Below are 11,021 nucleotides of genomic sequence, written 5' to 3'. Positions count from 1 at the left end.
TCTGAGCTTCCAATGCCAGGGGCCCAGGTTCGATCCCTGGTCAAGGAACTAAGATCCCACAAGCCACACAGTGCAGCCAAAAAAAAAAAAAGGTCAGCTAGAGGCAGTCAGGTCACCAGGCAGTTTCCTTGAAGAGAGCCAAACACACAGGCAAATGCAGCATGCCAGGCCCGCTCCTGGTCCCAAACGCCCCACGTGAGCCTGCCAGCTCCAGCCTGGTCCTCAGAACAGTCCTGCTCATGTCAGAGGAGGCAGGAGTGGGGTGAGCAGGGCAACGACCCCAGCATCCGACCTGGCCCCCTAAAGATGAATAAAAGACCCCTCACTTTCTGTCTTGCAGGTTCTCCAGCAGGCTTTGGTGGCCCAGCATGGCCCACTGAGGGGAACCATGACTGGCTGGCCGACATGTGCCGCTGACCATCCACAGTCGTGTCTCACCAGCACGTGACCCTCCTCCGGCCGCCCCCCACTCGCCCGCCCCGCCCAGGAAAGTGCCTGCACCGCCAGGGACATCATGTAGTAGGGCCGGCTGCGGCGCCCACTGAGCTGCAATGGTTTTGTACACGACCCCCTTTCCCAACAGCTGTCTGTCCGCCCTGCACGCCGTGTCCTGGGCCCTCATCTTCCCATGCTACTGGCTGGCGGACCGGCTCCTGGCCTCCTTCATACCCACCACCTACGAGAAGCGCCAGCGGGCGGATGACCCGTGCTACCTCCAGCTGCTCTGCACCGTGCTCTTCACGCCCGTCTACCTGGCCCTCCTGGTCGCCTCGCTGCCCTTTGCGCTCCTTGGGTTCCTCCTCTGGTCCACCCTGCAGTCGGCCCGCCGGCCCTACGTCTACTCCCGGCTGGAGGACAAGGGCCCAGCCAGCGGGGCGGCCCTGCACAGTGAATGGAAGGGTACAGGTCCTGGCAAAAGCTTCTGCTTCGCCACTGCCAACCTCTGCCTCCTCCCGGACTCGCTGGCTAGGCTCAACAACGTTTTCAACACCCAAGCCCGGGCCAAAGAAATCGGCCAGAGAATCCGCAATGGGGCCAGTAGGCCCCAGATCAAAATCTACATCGACTCACCCACCAACACCTCCATCAGCGCGGCCAGCTTCAGCAGCCTGGTGTCACCGCAGGGCAGTGATGGCGTGGCCCGGGCCGTCCCTGGGAGCATTAAGAGGACGGCCTCTGTGGAATACGGTGGGCGTCACCCTAGCGACGAGGCTGCCAATGGCCTGGCCTCCGGGGACCCAGCTGAAGGTGGCAGCCTTGAGGACGCCTGCATCGTGCGCATCAGTGGCGACGAGGGGGGCCGGCCCCCTGAAGCCGTCGACCCCCCTTCTGGGGGCCAGGCCAGGAACGGGGCTGGTGGGGGCCCACGGGGCCAGACGCCCAACCAGAGTCAGCGGGATGGGGACTCGGGGAGCCTGGGCAGCCCCTCGGCCTCCAGGGAGTCACTGGTGAAGGCGCGGGCCGGGGCTGACGGCGGCGGTGGGGAGCCGGGCGCCAACAGCAAGCTCCCGTACAAGTCCTCGGTGGCGAAGAAGGCAGCCGTGCGCAGGAGGCGCCACCCGGACGAGGCCTTTGACCACGAGGTCTCAGCCTTCTTTCCTGCCAACCTGGACTTCCTATGCCTGCAGGAGGTGTTTGACAAGCGGGCGGCCGCCAAGTTGAAAGACCAGCTGCACGGCTACTTCGAGTACATCCTCTATGATGTCGGAGTCTACGGCTGCCATGGCTGCTGCAGCTTCAAGTGTCTCAACAGCGGCCTCTTCTTTGCCAGCCGCTACCCCATCATGGACGTGGCCTATCACTGTTACCCCAACGGGCGGTCCTCCGACAGCCTGGCCTCGAAGGGAGCTCTGTATCTCAAGGTAGGAGGCCTCAGCCAGCAGGGCCCAGAGCCATGGGGGGAGGCAGGCTGCAGCCAGGGTCCTCGCTCTCTTGGAGGGCATGGGGCAGACAAGACCTTTCATGGAGTGGAACTGGGGGGCCCCCAGCTCAGAGACAAGGGAAATAATGCAGGGACAGGAGCCGAGGCTCCAGGCTGGGTGATCTCAGGCAAGTTCCTCAGATCTCTGAGCCACCATTCCCCCATCTGTAAAGCGGGGGCAACGCAGAGCCTACTCACAAGGTGGGGAGCGGCACGGGAGCGGCGAGGCCTGGGAGGTTCCCACGGTGCCGGTGGTGAAGGTGGTAGGCGGTGGAGGCAGGGAGCCCCTTCTCTGAATCATTGCAGACAAATGGCGGTAGGCTTGCAGGCAGGCCTCTCAGGCCCTGGGCGTTACCACACCCGCTGCCTCAGGCCACTAGGCTCACTGGCCAGCATGCCCTCTTCCTCCTGGCTGTCACGCAGCTGCCACACCAGGCCCTCTGCCCACCAGCCCGAGGCTTCACTTCCACAGTCACTAATTAAAGTGAATCATAATTATTTCTGCTAATTTGGATGCAATTGGGAGAGCTTTTAGACCACGGTAATTTGGTCATTACGCATTTATCTTCCTCTGAGCCTGACACGCTCAGCGTGTTGACTTTCTGCTCCCCATTCAAAAGCTGCTCTTGGTGCTTCCAGAGTTTTCCGAAGCACCGTTTGGCCAGCTGCTACAGAACGGGGCTTTCCGCCCCCAGAGGCAGCAGCTGCTTCAGGTGCGGATCTTCTCTGTATTCCCCTCAAGACTTCTCAGTTCTCCCAGAAGGGGTTCCGTGAACGGAGGGGGCTGGTGCGGCTACTGTGGAGGCCCAGCGTGGTGAGGCGCTCATGCCCAGGCCTCAGCTCTGACTGTGCTCAGCCTGTCCAGGGAAGTGCCACCTGTCAGTCAAGCTCCTGCCAGGAGCGAGGGCCCGGCGGATGGTCCACATGGAGCCTGCGGGAGCCAGGGCCACACCCCAACGCCCAGAACTCCCCTCCCATCGCTCAGGCTCTTGTGTGGCTCAGCCGGCGCAGATCTGTGGTCCCTGGCTCTCCTGAGATGCTGAAATTGAAGGCACTCCTCTTACAGGAGACCAACCTCCCCATTTTGGCATATGATTTGTCAGTGTTCTGTCTCAGCAGCCGGAGTGACCTTCTGGGGAAGGAAGGGACATGTCAGTTTGTGGGTGGGAGGGAACGCACCCTCTCCCTCCCGCCTGCTCTACTACAGACCGCTCAAAGGCCAGGGCCCCTTCAAGCCTTCCCCCAGCCCACATGCCCCCTCCTCCTCTCTTTCCTCAGCCTGGCACCCCAACTATCATGCCCACCAGGGTCACAAGTCTCCTTGGGACAGCCCCTCCGACACGGGCTTCCCTCCCACCTCCTACCTCTCTGGCTGTTCCTTCCAGGCTCCTTGTCGCCTGCCCATCCTTTAAATGCTGAAGAGCCCTCTACCTCCTGGATCTAAAACTAGTCTTCAGATGTGTTTAATTTGGTCCACACCATTAAAAAATTTCTTGTGTTGGCCAACATTTAAAAATCAAGCAATTTCACATGAAACTCAGTTTGCAACTTCTCTCCCCACCTTGGCAGATCTGGCAGCACCATGTCTGCTGCATTCTGTCCAGCTCTCAGCCTGAGCTGGGGGTTGGCAGCCCCCAGAGCAGGTGGCCCCACTTGGCCAGCCCTCTTCATTTCCAAGCTGTTACACCATGGCCAGCCGGCCCCAGGCACCTGCCCGGGGAAGTGGCTCCACAGCCTCCATTTCCGCACTTGCTGAGGACTCTCTTGCCCTGAGCCCAGTCAATCTACCTGGGCTCCCACTTTCACTTTCCAGATACCTCTGGGTCCACCCCATATCTCCAGCTGCAAGATCACTGCCCAGGCCACCATTCCTCTGCATCCACCCAGATGTTCTGGGCTGTCCTCCCATTTCTAACCTGTCCTCCTCATGTCCCAAGTCTGACTCCTTTTACCCTCTTCCTGCTGCCTCAGGGAGAAGTCAGCCTTCACCTGGGCCCCTCCAACATCCCTGGGCTCTGCTCCAGCAGCACCCTGAGGGGCCTCCATGTGCCGATGCCCCTTGTCTTGGCTGCCCCACCTCAGTGGAGCTCTCCTCAGCGGCGTCCAGCACAAGCCAGCTTTCCCTCGGGGGTTCCTCAGCCCTGGCCCCAGATGTCTTGCTGCCCGCCTCTCCCGTCAGACAGAACTCGAGAGCAGAGCTGTTGTGCCCGGCACAGCAGACCCCGCTCATCTCTGTTGGCGAGAGTGTGCCTCTTTCTCTACGTAGAAGAGTGAAATAAGCGAGGTTTCAGGAGCCAGGCCAGCCCCAGAAGGGCCCAGGGGCTGGAAATGTGCTAGTCGGGCTGCTCCCTTCACCCGGGGCTCCCCGTCCAGCCCTGCCTTCCCATTTACTCTGCAGAGCTCCTCATCCTCAAGGAAAGTGTGCTTTCCTGCTACCGAGACGCCCGGAGAAAGGAGGGAGGGAATGGACTGGCTTCTGCCTCAGGCGTGACAGAGCCTGATTCTGGGCCCTGCTCTATTGACAGTCTTTGTCCACCAGGACTAAAGGCACAACCTCTCAGAGTGATTGTTTTTTGCAAGAGAAACACGAGCCTCTGAGGCTCCCGAGGACTCAAGCCCCGGGAATCAGTTAGGTCCCAGCACATAATAAAGTGGATCTTGGGGACCTCACAGGACTGATGGAAGGAAGAGGGCGGGGGGCTGACATACCTCGTTCTGCGTGTCTTCCCTCCGGGCAGGTTCTCCTCAGCAGCAGGGCCGAGTGGTGCCTCCCTGCACTTGTCTCCGTCCCCACCCAGGATTCAGCACAGGCAGGTGACATGAAGTGCTGAGCGAGTGAGGGGCTTATGCACTAAAAGCCTCAAATGGGCAGTTGTTGAAAAGCGTGGCTCAGTCACCAGGAGCTCAGAAAGCAGTGTAGAGCAGGGGGAGGAATGGGCATGAGCCAAGAATGTCAGATTTGAGCATCAGATTTGAACCGGCCTCAGCCACCAGAGCCTCATGACCCCGGCCACGGATGGTGTAATTTTAGTATAATCCTCATAGTTGTTGTAAGGCTCTAGTAAAGCCGCATCCGTGAAGCGCTAGGCATGGTGCTCACAGCGTGAATATTATTATAGAGGAGGGAACAGACTCCTGGCCTGAGGATGCAGACAGCACCATCGTGTGGCCTCTGGGGGCACTGTGGTTTTAAAGCTGTGTTGTGTTTTTGCAACAGGGGGAACCAATGGTGTGTAATTTCCAAGGGATTCCAGGGGTGGGGGTACCATTGGGCAAAGGTCTGGGCCTGGAATATGGGCAAGAAGTGAATGGTGAACATATGAGCTTACAAACAGCCCCAAATCCAGGCCCATTATCAAGTAACCAGACATTCATCTGCCTGGGCACTGGAAAAGGAAAGATGTGCATCTATCCAGGCTGGGAAAGGGGATGAAGAGCTGTAGAAAGCTAAGGGTGTTCGATGACGAGAAAGACCTCATGGAGGAGAATACCACCAACCTGACTTCAGCAGCAGAAAGAAGGATGGAAGCCTCCCGAGGCTCTCAGAGCAGAGGGCCCGTGATGAGTCCAGGCCACTGTTAGCTGGAGGATGGGCAGAGCTATGCTCAGCAGAGGCCAGGGGCACCCGCGCTGCTGCTGCATGCACCTCAGCCAAGAACTGGCCTCTACAGTCACCCTCCCTGGAGACTTCCCGAGGTCCAGGGTCTCAACATCATACGAAACCCAGTCTGGAATAGATTAGTGAAATATGGGAAAGACAGCTGAGGCTCAGATGGGAGGAAAGCCCAGAGAGGAAGAGGATGTGGATTCAACCAGAGGCCTCTGGGAAGGGCACCCAAGAATGGTCTGGGGAGCACGCCAGGAGGGACTCTCCTGTCACAGCCTCCAGCAGAGGGCCTGAGAACCCGCAGGCTAGGTTGCCAACCCTCCCCTCCCCGACCACAGCCCGACAAGGGCTCAGGCTTGCACCAGGCTCACCACTGGGGGCCGAGTTGTCTGTGCTGTACAACTGAGTTGCTCGTTTTCATTATGCCAACCCGTGGAAACAGTCTGCCAGGGTAACCTGCAATTGGGCAGGGAGTCAGGGAGGAGCCCTCGGCCCCACTCCACCTGCCAGGTACGCTGTCTCCAGTGAAGGAGGTGAGCAGCAGGCAAGGACCGAGGTTGGGGAGAGTAGAGCGTGAAGAAGCCCCTGTGGAGGAAGGAGGACTGGGCTCAGGATGGAGGCCATGGGGTGCCTGGGGCCAGCCATGACATAGGTGCCATGGAGACACCAGCCACAGCTGTCATCCCAGATCTGGGGACTAACAGGGGACCACAATCAAAAAGCAGTTAAAATGACTGCTTATGAAGCCAGAGAGGCAGAGACTGGGAAGACAGAGCCGAAGGCAAGGTCCAAGGCATCTCACAGTGGATGAGGGTGGTGGGCTTTGTGGCTGCACCACATCCCAGAGGGGAGCCTAATTCAGACTTCACAGGAATGGGCTCCAAGCCATGATCAGGTCCAGGGTGTGACCAAGGGGAGGAGGAAAGAGCCACCAGGCAGGAGTGGACAAAGAACCAAGGGGCTGGCACTTCAGGGTCATCCATGTGGCCCTTCTGGTCACCCGGAGACAGCAGGGGTGTGGGGAGCAATTTCTGCATCTCTCTCCTGTAAAACCGTGCCTGAATTGTCGGTGGCACTCACCATGCCACAGGCTGGTACTTCTTCATGCATCTGCCTCCCACACTGGAGCAGAAGTTCCTAGAAGCAGGACATGTGCTGTTCTTCCCAGGGCCCCAGTCTAGCCAGGAGTCGACAGAGCTGGGCTTCTGAGAGTTTGACCTGGCTGGGGGCAGGAGTCGCCAGTGTCCCCTTGTGCTCAGAGAAGTGATAACTCATAGGCCTCATCACCAACACCTTGCTTCCTCCCCTACAGGTGCAGGTAGGAAATACACCTCACGACCAAAGAATTGTCGGGTACATCTCCTGCACACACCTGCACGCCCTGCCAGGTAGGGTCCAGGGGCCCAAGCTTCAGCGGGTGGGGAATGTCCCCTCAGAGTGTTGGGATTGGCCTGGCTGGGGCCTGGCAGCAGCTTCATCATCTCTCTGTGGTTCTGCCACACAGAGGACAGTGACATTCGGTGTGAGCAGCTGAACATGCTTCAGGACTGGCTGGCTGATTTCCGAAAATCTACCTCCTCGTCCAGCGCAGCCAACCCCGAGGAGCTGGTGGCGTTTGACGTCGTCTGCGGAGATTTTAACTTTGACAACTGCTCCTCTGGTGAGGCGTGCTCCTCACCATTAGGGTCGGCCACTCGGGGAGGCGTGGGTTCCAGTCACAGCTGGAAAGACCGGGGTCAGGCAGCTCAAGTAACTTCCTGCTCCTCCAGAGCATGGGGGTGGGACATTTGGCAAGACTATGATTTCTCTGCCCCCAAGAATTCCTAGAATAAGAGGCCTTGATCTCCCTAAATAGCTCAGAGGCCACCTCGCTGGAGAAAAAGAGATGCCCCACAGATGAACCTCTGGCAGGGAAGGCTGGGAGCCTCTGAAACCCAGACTAATGGGGTTAGCTAATGATACTCACCAAGTCTGTATTCAGCTCTTACTTTGTACCAGGCACAATTCTTTTTTTTTTTTAAACATTTATTTATTTGGCTGTACCGGGTCTTAGCTGCGGCACGCGGGATCTTTGTTGCCGCGTGCAGGATCTTTTTTTTAGTTGTGGCACACGGGCGCTTTTAGTTGTGGCATGCAGGATCTAGTTCCCTGATCCGGGATTGAACTCGGGCCCCCTGCATTGGGAGCGTGGAGTCTTAACCACTGGACCACCAGGAAAGTCCCACCAGGCACAATTCTGAGGGCTGTTAAAGGGGGCATTCTCAAGGACACAGAAACCCAGTGACAGATGAACCACAGATCCATCTGTCTGGGGACACAAACCCCACCCAGAGGCAGTTACCTGAGGGACAGGGACCTGGTGACTCTGGTCAGACCGGAACCAGGGGCAGGTGGCCCTCCAGGACAGGCCAGACACCCGGAGCTCCTCAGCACTCCCTCCCTCCCTGCACAGACGACAAGCTGGAGCAGCAGCACTCCCTGTTTACACGTTACAAGGACCCCTGCCGCCTGGGGCCTGGGGAGGAGAAGCCATGGGCAATCGGTGAGCTGGGGCTGGGCACGGGCTCTGGGGGGGAGGGGAGGGGGACTGGGGCAGGGGAGGGGCACTGCCGAGGCCTGATACCCCATGGGCTTCCCGGAGAGACCTGCCCCCAAGACCTCACTGCTGGGGAGAGGGGGGGCACTCAGCTGCCCAGCCCACAGAAGCCCTGGCCTAACCCTACTGCCCCAGGGAGGCAGCCCTCCTTGAGGCTGGCTGGGCCCTGCCCGCAGTGACCACTCTCACCCCCTTGTCCCCAGGTACCCTATTGGACAAGGACGGTCTCTACGACGAGGAAGTGTGCACCCCTGACAATCTGCAAAAGTAAGCACCCAGCACCCATGCTGCTGTGGTCAGGCAGGGTAGGCAGATCCAGGCAGCTCTCAGGTCTGGGATGAGCACCAACCCAGAAACAGGTGTGGAGAGATGGGCTCTGCGGGCAGACAAGAGCGCACAGCCCCATGGGACGACGCCTGTGAGAGCCTCAGGGAGGCAAGCTGGGGGTGGGCGGAGGCTGTGGTGGACCTCATGCCTCAGGGGTATCCTTACCAAGAAGAAGCCTCCGAGTAGGCCTGGGGCCTCGAGGTGGTGTTTCCTACACCAGCACCCAGAGTCCGGGTCCACTCTACCAGAGCTTGGCCTGCCCTGAGCCCCAGCCTGCCTTGGGCACAGGAAAAAGGACCAGAATCTCCGAGGGCGAGGCCAAGCGCTGCAGACACCCCTGCCGAAGAGCCCTGGGGATGGCATCTGCTGCAGGAGCCCGGCAGCTGGTAGCCACCCATTAGGCAAATAAAAACACGAACAGAGATAAGACAAGCCTGTCCTTTTCAAAGTAGAGACCGTTCCATCCCAGCCAAACTGCATTCTTGAACCCGAGACTTCCAAAAAGGACACAGTTGAGAGGCCAGCAGCAGAGCCAATTTATAATTCACATCCTGAGACTGCACAGAGCCACGGCAATGGCTCCTTGCAGCTAATTTGAGCCAATTAATTATAGACTAAATTTGAAACATCATCCTATGCCGAGAAAATTATCTTTTTATGAGATGATGATTTAAAAATGACTATCAGTAACTCTTAGATCATTGATGCTGGAATTAATTATCAAAGGCAAAGGACAGTAATGGATTATATTTCTGAGATATGACTACGTTCTGCATGTCATTAGTGTTATTTATCTCAAGGCTGATAAAGACCCTGCAGAAATCCATGTTTGCTGGCTGTGCCTGTCCAGGTGCCCTGTCCATTTGTCCAGGCGTTAGCCGGGCAGGCAGGCCTGTGTAGTGTCTCTCAGTGGCTGCACCTCTCACTCCCAACATTGGCCTGCATCTGCCCTCTAAGATGGGGTGTTCCTTGAAGGCTCCTTACCACCGATTTTCAGGCTCTGGAGGAAACCTGGCAGGAAGCAGATGGCAGTCAAGGAGTCAGAAGACCCGGACTCAGGGCGTAACATTCCACCTGAGCGCCCTGCCCTCCCTGTAGATCCTTGACCAACACATACGCATCCCTATCAGTTTCCTTCCACTGAGAAATGGGGCGACAGCTGCATCCTACCTTATTCCTTTCTTCACACACCTGGTCCCCAAAGTGTTCTGGGGCCACAGTCATCATTCTTGTGTTAGGAGGGACAGTGGAGGCTCAGAGGCTTGATGGCAAAACCACTCAGGGACTGACCGACACAGCAGTCCAGTCCTGGGATGGGGTCTGGTTGTCTCCTGGCTCCCCTGGCCCCCTGCTGACCTGAAACAAGAGTCATGGGAGGCCTGGGGACTTCCAGAAGAGGAAGGTCCCTGAGGCTCACTGCAAAGATCAAGTTCCCCAAAACAGGACACTCTTAGCTCAGAGCAGAAACCATCCTGGAGAGGGGCTGGGCAGTTCTGTCCCCAGCTTGGTCACAGGCTCTGGGTGGTGCCAACGTTCTAGTTCAGAAAGGGAAAGAGAGTGCTGCCAGCCCACAGTGGACATGGGACGCTCCCAGGCAGATTCTGGAGTGGCCCAGGTCGGTCAGGAACTCAGACTCAGGTGCGGTCTCTGTCCATCCCAGTCCCTTTTGGGGCTCACAGGGAAGACAGATCTTAAATGCAGGGGTTTGGTCTGACTTGCGGGCAGAACGCGGCTCCACACTCAGGACCTGGACCGCAGCGGGGGCGGGGCTCACCTTGCCTTCCTGTGCCTTCTGTGTGAGCAGGGTCCTGGAGAGCGAGGAAGGTCGTCGCGAGTACCTCGCCTTCCCCAGCAGCAAGAGCCCTGGGGGAGGCCAGAAGGGACGCAAAGAGCTGCTGAAGGGCAACGGCAGGCGCATTGACTACATGCTGCACGGGGAGGAGGGGCTGTGCCCAGACTGGAAGGCCGTGAGTCTGGGCTGGGCTGGGCTGGGCATAGGGGACCCTAGCCCTGCACCCCTTGGCAGCACTGAGCTCTCCTCTGGAAATGGGACGTGCCCATCCAGGAGGCCTTTGGGGCCCATGGATCCTCCCACCCCTCTGCCTTCAGGAAGGTCTGGGCCAGGCCTCTCCTTTACAGGATGCCCTTTGGGTCTAACTGGGATGTTTCTCCTCCCCCCGCCCAGGAGGTAGAAGAATTCAGTTTCATCACCCAGCTGTCGGGCCTGACAGACCACCTCCCGGTGGCCATGCGACTGATGGTATCTGCGGGGGAGGAGGAGGCATAAATGGGCCAAGTCATCACGAGCAGCAGGGCCTCCGCCAGCCCTCTGAGCTGCAGTCCCTCCCTGGCCATGTCCCCTCAGCGAGCACCACCCGTGCTGGGGGAGGCGGGCAGGGGCCTGGGAGAGCTGCAGCCAGTCCTGGGTGAGCTGGAACCAGCGCTGCCCAGCACCTCTGGGCACTCGCCATGGACAGGAGTCAGGCCGGGCTTGGGAGTCCTGGCTGCCCAACCAGTGCCATTCTTTCAAATTGTTATTTTCTACAAATCTACAGCACAACCTAGTTTGT

General features: G+C 58.6%; 1 protein-coding gene across 1 annotated transcript; it reads left to right on the top strand.

Moving 5' to 3' along the window:
* Positions 1 to 551: 551 nt before the first annotated feature.
* On the top strand, positions 552 to 10,738 carry SMPD3 (sphingomyelin phosphodiesterase 3; the record flags this gene model as incomplete). Its single annotated transcript, XM_082676375.1, has 7 exons — positions 552 to 1,862; positions 6,841 to 6,916; positions 7,033 to 7,188; positions 7,981 to 8,070; positions 8,328 to 8,391; positions 10,256 to 10,418; positions 10,637 to 10,738. 7 exons carry the CDS (start codon positions 552 to 554, stop codon positions 10,736 to 10,738), a joined length of 1,962 nt encoding a protein of 653 aa, XP_082532501.1.
* Positions 10,739 to 11,021: the final 283 nt, after the last annotated feature.

The sequence above is a fragment of the Grampus griseus genome (assembly GCF_964374135.1).
Source record: "Grampus griseus genome assembly, chromosome: 19".
Taxonomy (NCBI): domain Eukaryota; kingdom Metazoa; phylum Chordata; class Mammalia; order Artiodactyla; family Delphinidae; genus Grampus; species Grampus griseus.
This window is presented reverse-complemented; position numbering and strand designations above follow the sequence as displayed.